Source organism: Andrographis paniculata, unplaced genomic scaffold (assembly GCF_009805555.1).
Source record: "Andrographis paniculata isolate CXL003 unplaced genomic scaffold, ASM980555v1 Contig82END, whole genome shotgun sequence".
NCBI classification, from domain to species: domain Eukaryota; kingdom Viridiplantae; phylum Streptophyta; class Magnoliopsida; order Lamiales; family Acanthaceae; genus Andrographis; species Andrographis paniculata.
Window position 1 is genome coordinate 649,635 of NW_026137620.1, and position 20,276 is coordinate 669,910.

Below are 20,276 nucleotides of genomic sequence, written 5' to 3' on the forward strand. Positions count from 1 at the left end.
GCGTTATGCACCGCCCATGTGAATCGCGTTTCTTAATTAATGAAGAATGACGCACCGCACGACGCCTATCTCCCTATCATTACCGAACCTCACTACCCAAAAAGGAAATAATAAAGTTGAATAGCAATAATAATATTATTCATTAATAAATAACCAAATCCTATATATTCATATTTATATTATATTTATATGTAACGTATTGAAAGGAAATCTGCATTAAAACCCTGACCTCGAATTCCAATTCCATTTCTCATCTCAAATCCTCCGCCACCTCTAAATCTTCCTCCGGCGACACTACCCAACTTTCCGGCGGCGGAGCCTGCAGATAAGAAAGAACAATTTCATTCTCAACCTCAACTCACATGTTTCTCCCCAACATTTTCAGTTATCAACCACACAGACTGCCCATACCTCAATGGTTTTGCAGTCGCCGCCGTTGAACACCACCGCCTTCTCCCCCTACGCCGCGAAGAAGAAGAATCTCACTCACCGGAACAGAAAATTAGCCGTCCGGAGCTCGAAATGGACTCCGTCTCGCGATTTCACTGCGCCGGCCGGCGGCGGCGCCGCCGCCGCGGCGAGAGGCGTAATACTAAAGCGATTCGCCGATGAAGAACCTGTGAGTTACGGTAGAAAGTATTACAGTAGCAGTGTAGGTCAGGATCCTATTGTAGATAAACTGAGGAACGAGTTAGGGTTCATTCATCCATTTCCTTCGCCATTACTAAACAGCAATGTGTTTTTCCTATTTACGTTTTTCTTCTTCGTCGGTGTTGTTTTCGACAAAGTTTGGAGGCTGGGGAAGTCTATCGGCGGCGGCGGTGGTGGTGGGGAGGCGGAGAGTTTTATCTCCGGCAGCGGCGGAGGGGGAGTCTGGTTGTTTCTGGACAAGGATTTGCAGAGGAAGGAGTCGGTGGAGTGGGTGAACATGGTGTTGGGGAAGCTGTGGAAGGTGTACAGGGGAGGGATTGAGAATTGGATAGTAGGATTGTTGCAGCCAGTTATTGATAATCTGCAGAAGCCAGATTATGTGCAGAGGGTGGAGATAAAGCAGTTTGAGTTGGGGGATGAGCCGTTGTCGGTTAGGAGCGTCGAACGCCGGACTTCGCGCCGCGACAATGACTTGCAGTGAGTGTTTATTTACTGCCTTTTGGTTTTCGAGCATTTTGATTATCTTTACTATGCTTGAGAATTGGTGTTTATAGAATCTGTGTCTCGTTTGGTATGAAACTATTTGATAGTAAAGAATTAAGGAGGTTCATGTGGATTGCAAGGATCTTGTGAATTCCATGATACTAGATGACTTTTTTTCGACTTTTCCCCTACATGTGAACTCGATAAATGAAAATCTGACAAGATTGGGTGCGGATCAAATGCTGATGTGTTGTCGATAACTAGATTGGGTTATGGAGCTCAATTTGCTCGACAAAGTTGTAGGTTCAGCTAACAAAATGCTCCTACGTCTCATCTTTTCATCCACTATTTTTATTTCTGTCATTTCTGTCAGCCTTACCTTATTTGTCATTTTATTAGAAAATATAATCATACACTTTAATGACATTTTAAATTTCATATTTTATAAATTTTTAATTTTAATTATACTATTTAATTATCTTAATCTTGATATATAATTAGTTTTACTATACAATAGTTGTATTTACTAATACATTTTTTAATTACTTACTAATTATACTTTACCTAAATTTTCTAATATCTATGTAAACCGGACACAAAATGTGGGACGGAGAGAGTATCTATTTTATCCTTTTATCCCACAATTTTATTAAGCAATGTGTTTGAGTTGTTTTGCCCTTTTTTTGGGTTATTTTGAATTTGACTTTTTAAAAGGAAATATATGTGTTAGTCATGATGTTTTAAATATAAATTTTGGGCATATATATAGTTGCTATAGTTTACATAGTGCTTCCATTAGATGGATATTTTGTTAAGTGATCATACAATTTTGTTAATCAATATGACCATTTTGTTGGCAACTCGCCGAAATAAATACATTCAGCAATGGATCCGATGATGGGTTCCAATATGCCAAGCATCGTGTAATGTGGTAGTATTAGTAACCTAAAAATCCGAAATCTATTTTATCGGAGATTTGGTGTACTAGTGAACCCTAGTAACAATGTACTGAATGCTACCTAAGCTAAGTACTCGAGAAACATATCATATCTGAGCTATTTTTTTTCATCTAGATTAGCATTAGATGTGTGTTAAAAAATTTTAACACTTGCTTTTTCCTGGTGATAAGATACCAAATAGGCCTTCGCTACTCTGGTGGTGCACGTATGCTTCTACTCTTGTCGCTTAAATTTAGTAAACTTCCTATAATTGTGCCGGTGGGTGTCCGGAACTTTGATATTGATGGTGAATTATGGGTCAAACTGCGGCTAATAGCTACAGAGCCATGGGTGGGAGCTGTCTCATGGGCTTTTGTTTCACTTCCGAAGATAAAGTTTGAGTTATCACTCTTTCGCTTATTCAACCTAATGGGTATGTTAATTTTGTTCATGTAATCTATGCTACCATTTGACGACATATATGGAGCAAACAGACTAACTTTGTGTTTTTTGCTTTGTTCCTTTCCGGTGTTATTTGAAATGATCAGCCATACCTGTCCTCTCAATGTAAGTGATGTTTTACCATTTCTAGATTTTCTTTAATTTATTTTTAAACGATACCCGCCTATTGTTTCCAAATTCAGTGTTCTTGTTTCATCTCCAGGTTTTTGACAAAACTTCTCACAGGGGATTTACCTAAGTTATTCGTGCGTCCCAAAAAAATAGTTCTAGATTTTCAAAAGGGTGAAGCTGTTGGACCAGTTCGGGAAGATTCCAAATCTGGAGAAATGCAAGAGGGAAACAATGATTTTTCTGGAGAGCTGTCTATAACACTACTAGATGCTCGAAAACTAAGCTACATATTCTATGGTATGTGGATTATAATCACACAGTTATTGGCTCTTCATGGGGATGTTAACTCTCCCTATTTTCTTCTAGAGTTACACTTACAAATGTTGTCTTGTGACGTCACAGGCAAAACTGATCCGTACGTGATTCTAAAATTGGGGGACCAGGTGATACGTAGTAAACGAAACAGCCAAACTACTGTGATTGGACCCCCTGGCGAACCTATCTGGAATCAGGCGAGTTCTTCATTTGCTTGATGTATGTTTCACGAGGAGGCATAGTTTTAATTCTTTTCCTAACACTACCTGATTGTATATCACAGGATTTTCACATATTGGTTGCAGACCCTAAGAAGGAAAAACTATGCCTTGAAGTTAAGGATTCTGTAGGATTCACCGACTTGATTGTCGGGACTGCAGAGGTAAGGCCTCTTTGCATTTATTTTACCTAAGACATAGTAACTATCGATAACATCACATCCTACATTGTTAAACCTGACGTCGTAATTTATTTTAAGGTTGATCTTGGATCTCTAAAAGACACTGTTCCAGCAGACAGACTAGTGGCAATTAAAGGAGGTTGGAGCCCTTTTGGGAATAGATCAGCTGGCGAAATCCTACTGCGTTTGACGTACAAAGCCTATGTCGAGGATGAAGAAGACGAAAGGTCCGAGAAAGTAGAGGATGAGTTGTCTGATTCTGATGAACCTAATGTCAGAATCCCTGAGTGGAGTAAGAAGGGCATAGAATCGGAGAAAGAAACTTTCATGAATGTCCTTGCTGCCTTGTTATTAAGTGAGGAATTTCAAGGTATAGTAACGTCCGAGACTACTAATGGCAAGCCTATAGATGTGGGAGCATCTGGTAAAGCTTTAGAACCAAATACACGTCCCGTTGAATCCAGACAACGGATCCCTTCTAGTAAAGACACTAGTTCTCAAGGTAAATTCTAACTACCCTTCACGTTGTGCTCATAACTATTTCATTATTCATTACTAACGGCCGCTACTTCGTAGGATCAACTTTGTTGTGGCTTGCTTTTGTGACAACCTCCATAGTTGTTACAGCAATGAGTATTAGCGGCACAAGTTTGTTTAATCCTTAACACAATCAGGTGAGACGCTGCCCATTGCATAATCTTAATCGCCTCTTTAATCCATTAAGGAATTCTAATGCACTTACAACTTCATCTTTCTCTACAGGAGCCAACAATGCAACTTAACCTTGTGAGGTAATAAGAAATTTTTGCGAAATTTTTCTAGGCGATAAAATAGTGGTGCTTTATAGAGCTTAGATAGAGCATTTCTGCACATTGCTAGTTTTTTGACACATGGGGAATTCTTCAGGAAGCATATTTAGTTATACAGAATCAGTACATATATGTTGTTGTGTATCACTTTCATCCCTTTACCTTAAGAGAAAGGGGATCAGATTGGTTTCTTTTATACATGTAACTCCTACTTGAAATGTGTAGCTAATCTTTTATATCAAACACACATATTGGTTATCCAATGATGCTTGTGATCTATGTCAACTGTAGCAATTCGACTCATTTTAATTCTAGCTTCCCTAGATGACTGGAAAGAATAATTGTATCTTAAATATCTGGCGAAATAGTATAAAACAGACCCGTGGTTTATGAAAATTGCACGAAATCCCCTATTGTTTAAAAATTGCATCAGACTCCTTTACGGTTTAAAATTTTTTGCATATAAACCTCTTTTCATTATTAGTGAATGGTGGCTTGAACTTCTGTATTACCTTCGAAATTAGGGCGTATATCGCTGTTAACTAATAGTGGAAAGGGGGTTAAATACAAAATTTTTAAAACCATAAGGGAGTCTAACAGCAATTTTTAAATAATGGGGGGTTTCGTGCCATTTTCATAAAGCATAAGTGGATTTTATGATATTTTGTCTAAATATATATGGTGTAGACTACATGCAATAAAGATATATTGCTGTTAAAACTGAACATACCTGGTTTATAAGGTCCGGATCCGAAGCAATCCTCTTCTCCGCCATAGCTCATACACAGTCATGTAAAAGGCATCATAATCCACAGGGACAGTATGCCACCTGAAGTGCTTCCTAACCATAACTAAGTTTCGATACAGCGATGTGTACATCTGCTCGGACACAGATGTCAGGATGTGCTTCAGGAGAGCGATATCCCTTTGGTTAACTATGATTGAAAACTTGCTCCAATCCAAGACATTAGCAAACGGAAGGTCGTAGTAATTGGATATTAGGACGGGAATACAACCAAAGTGGATAGCGTCCATTACTCTGGCTGTATTTACCTCGTAGCCCTTTACATGCAGGCAGTATTTGCTTGTCCGGAATCCTTCTTCGTAGGGAAAAGATGGAGGCCCGGAGAATATGCTAAAGGAAGTATCGTTTACCCATAGGTTTAGCAGCTCTTGTCGGATAGCTGAGTTTTGAACCCGACCAGCAAAGAAGGCAAGTTTGTTCCTGCGATTATACATTATATAGCAAATCCATTAATGACGTATATATATATGTAGAATTGTAGGAAAGCACGGCACACCTTGCATTTGGAGGATTCAAGGATTCATCATGGGGGCGAGGCCAAATTTGAGGCAATGCTATATCTTTATGTGCAGAGAAAAGCCTCTGGAAATAGTTCGACGAACAAGTGATCTGAATGGCATTGTTGCGCAGACCAAAATGGAGGGAGGCAGCATCGCGCCCAACTGAATGGCAGCAAACAAAGAAGTGATCAGCACCTCCGGATGCATTCCAAAAGGGTAATCGAGAGCTAATCCTCGTAACATAGTTGGCAACAAACTTGGAAATGGCGGACTCTGAATGCACGTGCGGATGATTACGCATCACATTGATGGAAAAAGGCATGTAGAAGAAGTGAGCCTCCTCGGGATTTGCAGTAACAAGGGAGCTGTCTACAAGAGCAATCTTAAATGCATGCTCGCTGAAATAATTCCCGATTTTTGGATCCATCAGATTAGGATGGGGAAGAAAGATTCGGGCAAGTGGAGATGAATTGTCATTCTCTGGGTACACAAAGATCTTGAGCTTCTTTATCATCTCTTGATAATCTACACTGAAAAGTTCCCAATCGTGATAAGGGCATCCTTGCGTGGTGTTGCAGTCACAATATAATTCTAATGAACAGTTGTGAATCTCTTTGGGCGTCCCCTCTGTCTTAAGCTGAAATTCCTTTACAATGTTAGCCTCATTGGTCAGTAAAATCTCAGACCAGAGTACGAAACTCGTGAAGAAGACGAACAAAAGGATCACAGATTGTGCAAAGAGAAGAAAGTACGGATTCCAATTGTTCCGATAGTGAACACGAAGCTGCATCAATCTCCGTAAGCCGCAGATGCATAAGATCATTGCTCCTAACAGTCATTACAGCACCAGAAGATGACAAGAAAGATTAACTGTCGCAGATCAACACAACATGAATCAGATTCATTGAGAGCATGTATAAAATGTGACAGACGCTTGGATCAGAACAACATCACATCACCAGAAGGTGACAATAAGAAATTAACTATCGCAGATGAACACAACATGAATCAGCTTCATTCAGAGCATGTATGAAAAGTGACGACGCTTGTATGAGAAAAACCACGTGAATCAAAAATCGGTAGATCTGATTTTACCAACAGTAAGATTATCGCGTAAGATTTCGCACCGAGGGTATAAAACCTAGAAACAAATCCAAGTTCAGACCAACAATCTCAAATCCATACCTCATCCGAGAGATTTCAGCAAATTCAGCATCGAAAACAAAGAAAGATTTCCAGCAATCACTTCAACAACATACAAAACCACAAAACTGAACCAGACTACAGTGAGGAGCACTTACACTGCAACAGCGAAACCTACGGCGGCGGAAACGGCTGAGGCGTCGCCGGAGGAGACACTTGCAGAGAAGGGACGACCGCTGGAGACGTCGAGAGCAGCAAACACGAGACGAAGCAGACACAATAAAGGAGTTGGTGAGAGAAAGTGCAAGCCATTAAAGCGCTTTTAATTTCTGTAGTCCCGCCAATCCGCAGCGGGAGGTATTTATACCGTCCCCACCCCAACCAACCACGGGTCCCACCACACACCCCGAGCCAGATCCAACGGTCAGGATCTTATTTCCATTCTCCGCTTTCATCTTCTACAACGGCTTGGCCAACGACTAATTAGAGCTGTTAAATAAATCTTGGCCATCTCCAACCCACTGCCTGGTGGAATTCTGCACCATTTTTTGTGATGATATAGTGCAACAACAAAAACGGCATTGTCTTCTATTTTTCTCTTTTAAAAAAAAATATATATATTGTAATTTTGTAATTTTAACTTTTAAATTTATTTTTTATTTTTCTAAATTTTTTTTTAAAAAAATATTTTATATTATAAAAATAAAAAATTATTTAAAATAATATAAAAAATTAAATATTTGGATAATGATAATGAAAAATAAAATTATGATTAAAATAAAATTAGTATAGCAACTCTATATTTAGAGTTAAAATTAGATAAAGATAGCATCACCAGCCCGTTATTTGATTTGTTTGTAGCTAAAAGCATATGTTCAATTATTTTGCATGTTATATATTAATATTTATTGAATATGTTTTGATTAGTAAGTTTTATTAAAAATAAAAAAATTGTAACTAAAAAAAGGTAAAAATTGTCCCAGAAAATATTTATTTAAGTTTTATATCAACAAATATATAATATGTACAAAATTTAAACCAAAGGAGCTCGATTTCAAACTTAGTTCAAGCTACTATTTTAACTCGAATTTTAGACCAACCAATTCGTATACATACTAATACCATATTTGAGTGGAACTTGAACAACATATACTCAGAAGTAGTTCAACACCCCTAGACTGGATCACCAGTAATCGCCGCAAGAACACTGGCCGGAGCTGAAGTGATGGAACCTACTAGAATCTCGGACGACAATCCTCCGGCCGGTGACCGCCGACACATACTTCCCGAACTCATGGCAGCCCCTACACGCCCGGAGGTTCTTAAACACCACCACCGGCGAATCCTCTGTCGAGATCAATCCAAAAACGATCGCCAGCCGCTCGCTGTGTACGAGCGCCTGTTGCGCCCTCTCGACCGCAATCTCCCCTCCGTCGTCGCTTCCGTCGCCGCCGAATCTCAAATCCTCGAGTTTCCCGTAAATCTCATCCGTCCGGGGATGGTGTCGATCGCCGACGATGAATCGGTGTACGCATCCCTTAACGGTAATCCAACTGCAGCCGATCTCTTTCTTCAATCCCCGTCCCGCCATCGCCTTCCTGACGTTCGCCGCCTCGTCCCATCTCCCCGACGCGGCGTACAAGTTGAACAGCAGGATGTACGACGCTGTATCGTTCGGATCGAGCTGGATCAGCTTTTCCGCCGCGGTTTTCCCGAGCTGGTAATTCCGGTGGATCGAGCAGCCCCCGAGTAGGCTTTTCCAGCTCATCGCGTCTGGTTCGAACGGCATTGCCGTTATCATATTCGCCGCCTCCGTAAGCCGCCCCGCTCGAGCGTACGCGTCGATTACGCAGTTGTAGTGGTCGAGATTCGGCTCGAAGCCATGCTTGCTCCGCATCGATTGTAAGTATCCATTTGCTTCTTCGACGAGACCCGCGTGGCTACAAACCGTGATCACGGCGACGAACGTAACGGGATTTATTCTCGCGCCGGACGTCCGCATTTTGTCGAAAAGCGTCACGGCTTCGGACGCGTAGCCGTGGTACGCGTATCCCGCAAGCATGGCTGTCCACGCGACGGTGTCAGGCTCGTCGATGGATTCGAAAACGCGGTAGGCGTAATCCAACCGTCCGCATTTTGCGTACATCGTGATCATCGCACTTTCACCGTACATTCGGGAGATTAAGCATCGCTTGACGGCGTCGGCGTGCACTTGCGAACCGGAGGCGAAATCGGCGAGCGAAGAGCAGGCTTGGAAAACGGTCGTGTAAATGAATTCGTTCAACGCGGCGTCGCCTTCTCTTCTCAAAGACTTGAAAACGTCGATGCATTTTTCGAAGTCTCCATTTTCAGAATAGCCGCAAAGCATTGCGCTCCAAGACACGTCGTTCGGATTTTCGATGCACGCAAATGTCCGCGCGGCTGATTCGATGTTCCGACGCTTAACGTAGAAATCAACGAGAGGCGTACCGACGGACACGTCCGTTTCCATTCCGAGCTTGACGATTAAACCATGAACCTGCTCCCCTGTCCTCCAATCCTCCATTGAAGCACAAGCTTTCAAGGTTATCGAAAAAACGAACTCGTCCAAATCGACGCCCTCATCCACCATTCTCCGGAAACATCTCAGGGCGTCGGGGATCCTTCCCGATTGAGTAAATCCGACGATCATCGATGTCCAAGAGACGGTGTTCTTGCCGTTAATTCGATCGAATATAGCCTCGGCATTGTCCAAATCCCCACAATTAACATACATGTTGCATAGAGTGGTTTCCATGGCTACATTTTCAGCATAACCTGCCTTGATCACTTGACAGTGCATTTGCTTCCCCAACTCCATGTTTGAAAGATTCTTCAGAAGTGTGATGTAGATCGAAGGATTTGGCTTCGAATCCGACGTTTGAATGCTTAGATACAGCTCTAATGCTTTCTGTGATTGCCCTGAATTTGCGTATGCAGATATGATAGTGATCCATGAAGCTAATGTTCTTTTAGGCATTTCGTCGAACACTTTCCGAGCGTCCGATATACAGCCGCAGTTACAGTACATTTGGAGCACCCAATTCAGAATGAAGACAGGCGGATTCTGCCCTAATCGGCGGTGGATTTGCCTCCCGGTGGTCGGAGATTTCAGCTTCGAGCACGCTTCGAGCAAGTGCTTGTAAGATTGTGGAGCGACGGAGACGTTGCAACGTTCCATTTCAAGAAGGAATTCGTGAGCTTCCTTGAGTTTGTCCTGCTTGCAGAGGGAGATTAAATGGACGTTCTCGACATCGCCGCGGTGAGTATCGGCGATTTTGACTGCGGAGCTGGTTGGTTTGAGGGATATCCATGAAGGAATCTGGCGGTAATTTGCAGTTTTTAGATTTGATTGTTTGTCGGATTGGAGCAGCCGTGATTGGGAAAGGCTTGAATTGAGTAAGTTGAGAGTCGCCATTGATGACTTCTCTAAGGTCTAATCAGAGAGTAGAGTAAAGATACGGCGCGTGTGATGCACGACATCTGGGAATGTTGGTAAGGAGGCGTTTGGATATGAGTAGATTATGGAGGAAGTGTTGTTTTCAAATAAGTAGCAATCCAAACACGGCCTTCTAAAGTTGCGCTACACGACGATAAACCCTAACGCTGTGAAGCCGCAGGTTTTTGCATTTCTGAAGTTCGATAGGCGAGGAGGAGGAGGATTGTTCTTCACAAAGGGATTCAATTCTCCTTCATTCAACCTCGCAAATTGAAGAATGTCGATTTTGTCAAGCCAATGCAGTTCACGAAATTTCGGTTGTAGATGCGACGGCGAGTTCCGCCAAAACCCTCACCTCCGACAACCGCCGCTTGTCATCTTCAGCAACCGTCGTCAATTCGTCGATATCTCTTCCCGGTGTCGGTTATTCACCGCCGTTGATCGGAAAACGCCGATCTGCTGCAAAAAAGGTGCGGATTTTGTTACATTTGATGAATCGAGTCTCTCCTGTGGTGAAAATGCTGCCGAGGGATTGACTTGCGTGATGAAGTTCGGCGGATCGTCGGTGGCGTCGGCGGAGAGAATGATAGAGGTTGCTCATCTCATCCTCAGCTTCCCGGAGGAAAGGCCAGTTATTGTTCTGTCCGCCATGGGAAAGACTACGAATAAGCTCCTCCGTGTATACAAAACTGCCATTTAAGTTTATTCTATTATTCATATATAAGTAAATTCTTTGGCTGTAATTGGTTAAAAGTGATTGAATTTCAGGCAGGAGAGAAAGCTCTGAGCTGTGGATACTGTAACGTTATGGAGATTGAGGAGCTGGCCTTTATAAAGGAACATCATCTTAGGTAAAGGTCTTTGGTTCAATGGTGTTCATTCAATGCTTCCCAATTTGATAATTTCGAGGAAATTCTATGCATCACATACAAATGGTGTCTTTTCTGTTTGTATCTATCGATCATTCTTCAATTGAGGTTGAATGTGCCTTTGACCTTGTGTAGCATAGAACTATTCGATTAACCGGCTGATTAGGTTTGAATTTGATGAATGAGTGGCTTGTCTTTTCTTCTCCTTCTTCTTGTTTAAATTCTCGACAGTAAAGGAGCTTGGATTCGATGGCTTGGTTCAATTGTGTTCATTCAATGCTTCTTGATTTAATAATTTTGGTGAAATTTTATGTGTCGCATGAAAAATGGTGTCTTTTCTGTTTGTATTTATCGATCATTGCTCCAATTGAGGTTGAATGTGTCTTTGACCTTGTATAGTGTAGAACTATTCGATTAACCAGCTGATTAGATTTGAATTTGATGAATGAATGGCTTGTCTTTTCTTCTTCTTCTTTTTTTAATTTCAGGACAGTAAAGGAGCTCGGATTGGATGCCTCTGTGATATCTGGTGAGAATTGCATTGTTCTTTTAGTTTTTTACTTTTGTCGTAATTATAATTTATGTATGGTGGAACGATGGCTATGCATCATAACATTTTTATCGATCTGGGCTGCTAATGACTGCCTGCTAAGCCTGGTGTTCGGCTGTGTCTTTCTTGTGGAGGTTGAAGGTGGTTTCGAATGTGATATTATCTTCGTAAGAAGGTTTTGTCATGGGTTGCTTTTTTGGCTTCTAGATCTACCAAATTATTTTTTGACAAACTCAATATGCGACGCCAGTTTAGACTAAGCAAACTAACTAGTATCTAGTCCATTATTAGTGTCCGGAAATTCGTGGGTATCTTCATACATTATTTTCAGTTGTTTGGGATAGAAAAAATTATGTGAAAATACATACTAAAGGGAAACATTGGAAGACGTCGTTTATTTTGTTAATAAATAGACATTTAGGTCGGCCTGTTTTGCCAATAATTTATTCCTTCCTGTACTGTCGAGTTTTAACTAGGTGTGTATCGGCTTTATTGCCTGGTATGTATATCTTTTGGCATAATGCTCGTAGCTTTTTTCAGAGCAGTTGGAAGAGCTGGAGTTGCTTTTGAACGGAATTGCTAGATTGAAGGAGTTGACTCTTCGAACTCAAGATAAACTCGTGTCATTTGGAGAGTGCATGTCTACAAGAATCTTTGCTGCCTATCTAAACAAAATTGGCGTCAAAGCACGGCAAGTATGTTTTTCACATCTACTATCCCATGTTGAAATTTTTCTGAATTTCATACTCAAAATATACCGAAACTTCAGAAACAAAAGCTTTTTATACAAATGACGAATACAAAATTGGCGTCAAAGCACGGCAAGTATGTTTTTCACATCTACTATCCCATGTTGAAATTTTTCTGAATTTCATACTCAAAATATACCGAAACTTCAGAAACAAAAGCTTTTTATACAAATGACGAACCCTTGGGTGAAAGCAAAATGTTTTAATACAAATCTAATAAGTAGTGAAATTAGCAGATATCGAAGGACTGTTTGGTTAGGTTACCTAAATGTACACTTGCAATTGTCATGTTTTGAAGCAATAGTATCTTTAGTCATCTCTGTTCGGTCCATAATAATATCGAATGAACTTATAGTGGTCTGTATTTGCTGCAGTATGATGCATTTCGCATTGGATTTGTCACTACGGATGATTTCACAAACGCAGAAATTCTCGATGAAACATACCATGCTGTTGCCAGTAAATTAGACGTCGACTGGACTAAGGATCGTTCAATTCCTGTAGTTACTGGCTTCCTCGGAAAGGTCTGTCTCCTTCTTAAAGCTGCAAATGTCTTCCTGCTACATAAATTGCTCGAGGTTTAATCTGTTTTCCAGCCTAGTAAAAATAATTTTGATGATTTTTCATCTGCAGGGATGCAAGTCGGGTGAAATCACCACTTTGGGCAGAGGTGGTAGTGATCTGACAGCTACCACCATCGGCAGAGCTTTGGGTTTACGAGAGATTCAGGTGCAAACTAAATTTCAGGATTTGTTGTAGCCAATGGATGTTGTTCAAAAAAGTAAATAAGACGATTGAGCACCAATGTGAAATCTATACAGGTCTGGAAAGACGTTGATGGTGTGCTCACATGTGATCCCACTATTCATCCCAACGCAAAACCCGTGCCTTGTTTGACGTTCGAAGAGGCCACAGAGCTTGCATATTTTGGAGCTCAGGTTTAAACCATTATTGTATCGGCGGTATTACTGTTGCCGTGCTGCTGCAGAATAGATTAGTCAATTTTTAGAAACGGATTGAGATTTAAGCCATTTTTCTGCAGGTATTGCACCCGCAGTCCATGCGACCAGCCATGGATGCTAATATTCCAGTCAGGGTTAAGAACTCGTACAATCCTAAAGCTTCTGGCACTCTCATTACGGGAAATCGAGACATGTCCAAGGTGTGGTTTCTGTGACATTCGAACGCTATTTGGATTATAATCCTGAAGAATTCGACCTATTAATAACGAATAAACGGCAGGTTTTGCTTACCAGTATAGTCTTGAAACAAAATGTCACTATGCTGGATATCGTTAGTACCCGAATGTTGGGTCAGTTCGGATTCCTCGCAAAGGTAGAAACGTGCCACTATTTGTTCACTAACCGTGGATCGACGTTCTTGTCTATTTATTCATTCGTTCTTACACGTTCAGGTATTCTCTATATTCGAAGATCTGGGAATCTCTGTAGACGTTGTGGCGACTAGCGAAGTCAGCATCTCTCTTACCCTCGACCCGTCTAAAATTTGGAGCAGGGAACTCATCCAGCAGGCAAGTTCAAGGCTTTTTCCCACCATTAGTCGAACAGACATTCGAACCATTGATAACCATTTGTGTGTTTATATAGGAACTGGACCGTGTGACTGAAAAGCTCGGGAAAATCGCAGTGGTGAAACTCTTGCCACGCCGGTCTATCATCTCCCTCATCGGAAATGTCCATCAGTCATCGTTGATACTAGAAAAGGTATAAATCCTCTCGTCTGTTGTTTCCACCTCGATCCCTACATATTCTAAATCAGCATACGTAAAATACAGAAACAACACATGCCTTTATTACATTCAGCATGCGTTGTTTGTAATAAAAGCATTTGTTGTTTGTTCATAATTACAGCGTGTTCTGAATAAGAGTATGTCATGTGCTAAAATCAACTACTGTATGTGTTGTATAAGACTATATCATGTGCTATTAGGTCATGTGTTGTATTTGTATTATATTAACGCATATTATTGGTAATACCGTGTGTTGTCCGTTAGTACACGGTGTGCTATTCAACACAGTGTTGAATTTTACATTCAGCACTATAGCTGCCACCTACATATACATATATATATATATATATAAGCCTTCTTCACTTCTTATTGTCGTCGTCAGGCCTTCAATGTTTTCGGGAGAATGAACGTGAATGTCCAGATGATCTCCCAAGGCGCATCGAAGGTAAATGATATAACAAGAAACTGAAATTCACACACAGCAAACTTTCGATAACTTTACTGACTCTACAGAAATGCCCCAACCGGAAACTATTCGCATTCATTTTCTTTTTTTGTTTTCCCTACAGGTTAACATGTCGCTTATTGTAAACGATAGCGAAGCAGAGCAATGCGTGAAGGCCCTTCATCGATCGTTCTTCGAGAGCACCGAAATCGAAATGGGGTTGGGGAGTGATGGTGCATTCAACAATGGCTCCATGGAAGCTGTTACGAGCTAAGAACTGCTTCTAGTTTTCAGCACATGATTCAGGTGAGGACAATTATCCCCAATCTTGTTATGATCGGTGATATTATTTATCATTTTATTATGAGGATATTTTGAATTTTATTTCAATTTTGGTCACCTGGAAAAATAATGATATTTGTCATTGTAGCATTTGTGTGGATCTATGCATTGTTGCTGTAGCTTTGTGATTCACTGCAATATTGCCTGTCATTTTTATTTTTATTTTAATAATGTGGGATCACAGCTGCTATCCTGGTGCATTTTGGATAAACTTCTGAAAACTAATATCCTAATTTTTAGGTTCCACAACACATTTTGTGGAAAACTTTATATATATATACATTAAAACTTAAGTATATTTGGGATAAATTCCGGCCAAATCTAATAGACAGCCAAATCTACATCTAATAGCCAGTAAATTAGAGGACTACAAACATAAACATCTTTTTATTTTAAATAATATTATAATATAATTATCATCAAATTATTAAATTATACTTATCTGTCGCTAATTAAGGGTGTGTTCTTTAAAAATAAATAAATAAATAGTTTTTTCAAAATTATTAATTTATTATTTTTATAATCTTTTACATCGTCTTATAAAATAAAAAAATAAATATTAGTAAACGGTAATCTCTCTGTCATTAAAAATATATATATATACACTTGAATATGTAATATTATAGTATATATATACATCTTGAATATGTAATGTTATAGTATCGATTTATTGTAAACTAAAGTAAAAATATTTAAAAAAAAATTAAAAGTGAATTAACAAGGTGAAATAAAATTTTAAATAAACTGAATATATAGATATGGATAATATATATACAAATGTTGAAGGGTACAGGGTATAAATTAAAGAATACTTAAAAATTATTTGTTAAATAAAAAATATATAACAACAAATAAAAAAAGAATAAATATAATTAAATTTAGCAGATTGAAAGTAGTATTTATTTCTAAAATAGATAATAAACTTTAATAGTATAATATTTATAATAAAAATAAATATTTAAATGGTTTTTTCTATATAAAAACAAATTAAAAAATCATAAAAATATACACGAAAATGGCGGAGAGATTTTTCTTCACGCGCCACCGCACGCCGAGGACCCAATCCGACCCCATTGTGCTCCTCTCCGGTCCGCCTTCTTCGTAATCCATCTCCGCCTTCTTTTTGATCTCAATGTTTGTAGTATAAGCATGTATTAAATTATTAATTGAATCGGATTTACCATTTGCGCAGTGGTAAGACCTCACTGCTTTTCCAATTCGCGTTGAACACTCTAGCCGAGGGCGGCGGTTCCGTCGTCATTCTCTGCAATAGGCGCAAGCTGGAAGCAAATCCCCCATTCCTCTCTCAGGTTCAGCGTTTCCTTCGTATTTTTCACATTTCCTTTGTTTTTCTAATTTTCCTGTTTAACAAGTGTCATGGAAACCTTTTCTGGCTGTGAATTGCAGGGTGTTGATCCATCCTCCGACATATTCCGAAGAATTCAAATGAAGTAAGTGAATTCTACCGGGAAGCATTTGATGCTGTTGGTTTAATTCTGCTAGTCTGTTCATAACTCAAAGTTGTGGTAATGGTAATATTTTGCAATTACATTTGCTTAAAGATATGTAGATGATGATGAAGGCATCAAGAAATATTTTGCAGCATTCCACTTACACCATTCCTTCCCTGCATCTGTTATTATCGACGATTTTGGGGATTTTTTTGATGAAAGGTGAAGTTACTCCTTCCATGATGGAGCTTTGCATTTTGTACATTATGTAGTTATGTGTTGGAAACTGTGTATGATTTATTTGATGTGCCAATGTGTGTGTGTGTGTATGTATGAATCCATTGTAGTGATTTACATATGTTTTTTTAGGTTGAATATGCTGAATTTGGATATACGATATGGTGTTTTGACAATAATCATATGTTGTTCCTACATAATTAGAAGTTACACGACGAATGTATTTATTGGTTGATTGTAATAATGTTGAATACGTGTGTGTGTGTGTGTGTGTATATATGTATGAGATGCCGAAACAAGACAAGTTGTTGAGTGTTCTTAGCATACTCATTTGGATAATTGATGTGTTATTTTGTAATTTAGTTAGGTTGTTCGAAAAGTAATGTTTTTTGCACCCTAAAAATCATTTTTTTAGCTGTCAAATATGTTGTGCATATATTAATCTATGTTAAAAATATCGATTTGTTCATATGCTGCCTATAGTTGTTGAATATGCATATATGAAATACTAACCCAAAGATATGTATATATATATAGATATGGAAATAAGTTAATCAATCCTTAGGCTGCTTTTCTTGATTTTATTACATCATTATCAAGTTCCAGCTTCACTCCTCTCCATTGCTAACATTTTAAATACGTATTCTTAAAGGAATTGCCAAAAGAGATACAACAACCCTCGAGGAAGGGATTTGGCGATGGTTAGAGTTTTAGCTCTTTGTCGAAATGCCATCAATCATGCTAAGTAGGCATTGTTTTCTTAGCACGTAGTTCTTAATCAATCTATTCACATTACTTAAATTTGGTTATATTGAGTTTATATTTCTAGTTTTCTACTGCAACAGTAAAAATGGTCTTTGTGAACTTGTATTATCCGACACTCACAAAGGCGACACTCCGAGGCTTCTTTACATTTACAAGAGATGGATGTCCACCATCTACACCATTAAAGGTAGATAACATTTGACCTTTGCAGTTTTTATATTGCTACGAATCCCTGATTTTTTTTGTATTTTTCAGGTGATGGTTCGGGATCATATATTCTTAAGGACTACTCGGATAATGCAAATGATCAGAAGTCGAAATCTGCTAAGTATTCCATCGCTCTCCAATATCTGGTACTCGAAGGTCTTGTAGAAGGAACTTCACATTGAACTTCACATTAATGTTATACGTAGTTTTAAATCACGAAGGCTATACCTAGCAAACTAGTTTTAGTGTTCAATTGTTTCCTTCACATATTTGATTTCACAAAACACACAAATTCAAGAATCAATGATTCAATCCTTAGAAATGGTATTTGTTCTGGCTAGAGCACTCTAAATGGTACTCTTTTTCGCCGTCTTTCTTTTACTTATGTTATATATATAGAGATGGAAAAGTATATAATATGTAATTAACAATGTATTTTCCGATCAGGTTAAACTTAGATCAAAAGTTTATTGTGAATGGGTTACTCCACGTTAGTATGATATTTTCCCCCTTTTAGACAAGTCTATAGGAATTTGTTTTTGGACTTCTCCATAAAGTCTCAGTTATATGTTAATTTATACCATTTTTTTCCATTATTTTAACGGTGTGGGACTTGAGTTTGGTTATTTAATGAAAACATTATTGGGTAATTTTGCCCCCTCTAGAGAACTCTAAATGGTACTCTTTTTCGCCTTATTTCTTTTTCTTCTGTTATATATAGAGATGGAAACTGTTGGAAGAATATATAATATGCAATTAATGATGCGTTCCCTTGTCAGCTTAAACTTAGATTAAAAGTTTGCTATGAATAGGTAATCCATGATAGTATAATATTGTCCGCTTTAGATCAAGCCCGTACGAAATTACTTTTGAACTTATCCAAAGGGTAATTTTAGAAGGAGTTTTAAGCACCAAGACTATACCTAGCAAATTAGTTTTAGTGTTCGATTGTTCCCTTCACATATTTGAATTCGCAAAATACACAAATTCAAGAATCAATTATTCAATCCTAACTTAGGAATGGTATTTTTTTCTGGCTAGAGCACCATAAATAGTACTCTTTTTCGCTTTCTTTTACTTATGTTATATATAGAGATGGAAATTGTTGGAAGAGAATATAATATGTAATTAACGACGCATTTCCCTATCAGCTTAAACTTAGGTCATAACAACTCCACGTTAGTATGATATTGTCCGCTTTAGACCAAGTCCGCACGTATATGCTTTTAAATTTCTCCAAAAAGTCTCGGTTAGATGTTAATTTATAACTAATGATTTTTTTCCCCTTATTTTTACGGTGTGGGACTTGAGTTTGGTCATTTAACACAAACATTATAAGGTATTGATCAGATGCTAAAATAATGGCCTGAGATGCTTCCTCCCTCGGCTCCTGCTCAATCTGGATCGTACACTTGCATCGCCCGACCATTGGACGGTCCCGATTCTTCTTCGGACATAAGGCTAATCCTTCCTGATTCTGAGATGCTTCACCAGAGAATCACCTATGCAATTTCAAAGGTGCATGATTCTTTTAGAATTTGATTCTCTTTTTGAAGAATATTGTTGACATCTTAGTACTGTGATGCTCTGTGCTGAAAGTTTTGTTCTAGAAATGAAATTAGTTTATATAGAAATTTTGGAGTTTTTGATCAATTTTCGGAATAGTTAAAAAGTCAGAATATTTGATGTGATGCTTCAAATATAAAGTTATTAATTTTTGGACACGGAAATTAAAAAATTATAATATTTTAATATAAAAATATTTTGTTAAAGTAGGTATAGTAAAATTATAGATGAATAAAATTGTTTGTTATAAATATATTATGCATAAATTTAGTGGACAACTAACAAAACTGATACTCCCTCCGTCCCAAAAGTATAGTCTTATTGGATTAGGTACTAGATTTAAAGAATATTGATATTATATGGGCGGTTGATAAAAAATAATGATAAATGATTTTTTCGTCCTTGTATATTAGTATAAAAAGTAGTGCAATTGTGTAATAATATTGAAAAAGTATTGATAGTTTTAAGTTGATATGGTTATTTATGAAAATGAGACTATTGTTTTGAGACAGCCAAAAATAGTAAACAAGACTATTGTATTAGGACGGTGGGAATAATTTTGGCTGATGAAAGAAAAAAGTAATTTAAAAAATATCAATGTAAACAGAGACAAAATTTTAAAATGAATTATTCATATTGCCATTGTGTGAAAGTTAAATTGATTTCACTGAGTATTTTGATAAGAAATGAGAATATAATCTTGACATGGATTTGGGATGTAGGAAAGAAATAAAAGTTATGCTTTTAGCATTATATGCTGCATAATAATAATATCCCTCTGTCAGCTTTTTTTTGTTTTTTTCTTTTCCTTTCAAACTTCAACTTTCTTACAGGACAAAAGATAGATTCCCAAAAATAAGACATTATTATTATTATTATTATTATTATTGCTTTGTATTGGTTACAATATACTCCTTTTATCGTGCAAATGTGTGTTCATTTGATAGGGCACGAATTTTAATAAAAATGAATAATAATGGTTATTATTTTTTTTATAGTAAAAAAAAAGTACAAAAATATAATAATTTTTTATTTAAAAAAAACGAGATCTAGTTACTTTTGCTAGTTTTAGTTTTGACAGTCAATTTGGCAAAGTAAATTTTTTGCTATTTTTTTATATGAAATAATTTTATAATTTTTTAAAAATATTTTTTTAAAAAAAATGTGTGTAAAAAATAAATGATTGCAAAAGTTTTGAAAATCTCAAATTAAAAATAACTACAAAAGATTTGGGACATAGAGAGGATTTGTTACCTTGATTATATTTCTTT

The 20,276-nt window shown here is 38.0% G+C and overlaps 5 protein-coding genes across 12 annotated transcripts; 3 read left to right on the forward strand and 2 right to left on the reverse strand.

Moving 5' to 3' along the window:
- Positions 1–415: 415 nt before the first annotated feature.
- LOC127241296 (uncharacterized) lies at positions 416–6,578 on the forward strand. Of its 4 annotated transcripts, none has more exons than XM_051260265.1 (10): positions 416–1,128; positions 2,264–2,505; positions 2,621–2,639; positions 2,737–2,942; positions 3,048–3,157; positions 3,244–3,342; positions 3,439–3,862; positions 3,937–4,034; positions 4,123–4,151; positions 4,912–6,578. In XM_051260265.1, exons 1-8 carry the CDS (start codon positions 416–418, stop codon positions 4,023–4,025), a joined length of 1,902 nt encoding a protein of 633 aa, XP_051116222.1. In that variant the 3' UTR covers positions 4,026–4,034; positions 4,123–4,151; positions 4,912–6,578. The 4 variants fall into 4 exon arrangements, with proteins under 4 accessions (XP_051116222.1, XP_051116224.1, XP_051116223.1 ...); XM_051260267.1 differs by having other exon boundaries at positions 5,037–6,578; XM_051260266.1 differs by having other exon boundaries at positions 5,244–6,578.
- LOC127241297 (probable glycosyltransferase At5g03795) lies at positions 4,905–6,297 on the reverse strand. Its single transcript, XM_051260268.1, has 2 exons — positions 5,471–6,297; positions 4,905–5,394 (listed from the first exon to the last, which is right to left on the reverse strand). Exons 1-2 carry the CDS (start codon positions 6,295–6,297, stop codon positions 4,905–4,907), a joined length of 1,317 nt encoding a protein of 438 aa, XP_051116225.1.
- A 1,027-nt stretch (positions 6,579–7,605) lies between the features above and the next one.
- On the reverse strand, positions 7,606–10,147 carry LOC127241473 (pentatricopeptide repeat-containing protein At5g13270, chloroplastic). The gene has a single exon (XM_051260535.1). It carries the CDS (start codon positions 10,051–10,053, stop codon positions 7,801–7,803), a length of 2,253 nt encoding a protein of 750 aa, XP_051116492.1. The 5' UTR covers positions 10,054–10,147; the 3' UTR covers positions 7,606–7,800.
- A 79-nt stretch (positions 10,148–10,226) lies between these two features.
- Positions 10,227–15,028, forward strand: LOC127241474 (aspartokinase 2, chloroplastic-like). The gene is made up of 13 exons (XM_051260536.1): positions 10,227–10,753; positions 10,843–10,925; positions 11,432–11,472; positions 12,034–12,188; positions 12,617–12,766; positions 12,876–12,971; positions 13,064–13,180; positions 13,285–13,404; positions 13,485–13,577; positions 13,657–13,773; positions 13,850–13,966; positions 14,375–14,437; positions 14,562–15,028. Exons 1-13 carry the CDS (start codon positions 10,352–10,354, stop codon positions 14,709–14,711), a joined length of 1,704 nt encoding a protein of 567 aa, XP_051116493.1. The 5' UTR covers positions 10,227–10,351; the 3' UTR covers positions 14,712–15,028.
- Positions 15,029–15,762: 734 nt separating this feature from the next.
- Positions 15,763–19,081, forward strand: LOC127241475 (uncharacterized). 5 transcript variants are annotated; one of them, XM_051260538.1, is made up of 8 exons: positions 15,763–15,880; positions 15,972–16,089; positions 16,187–16,230; positions 16,342–16,452; positions 17,120–17,212; positions 17,313–17,419; positions 17,488–17,595; positions 18,790–19,081. In XM_051260538.1, the coding sequence occupies exons 1-8, from the start codon at positions 15,795–15,797 to the stop codon at positions 18,807–18,809; spliced, it is 687 nt and encodes a 228-aa protein (XP_051116495.1). In that variant the 5' UTR covers positions 15,763–15,794; the 3' UTR covers positions 18,810–19,081. The 5 variants fall into 5 exon arrangements, with proteins under 5 accessions (XP_051116495.1, XP_051116496.1, XP_051116497.1 ...); XM_051260539.1 differs by having other exon boundaries at positions 17,488–17,585; positions 18,779–19,081; XM_051260540.1 differs by having other exon boundaries at positions 17,488–17,585.
- Positions 19,082–20,276: the final 1,195 nt, after the last annotated feature.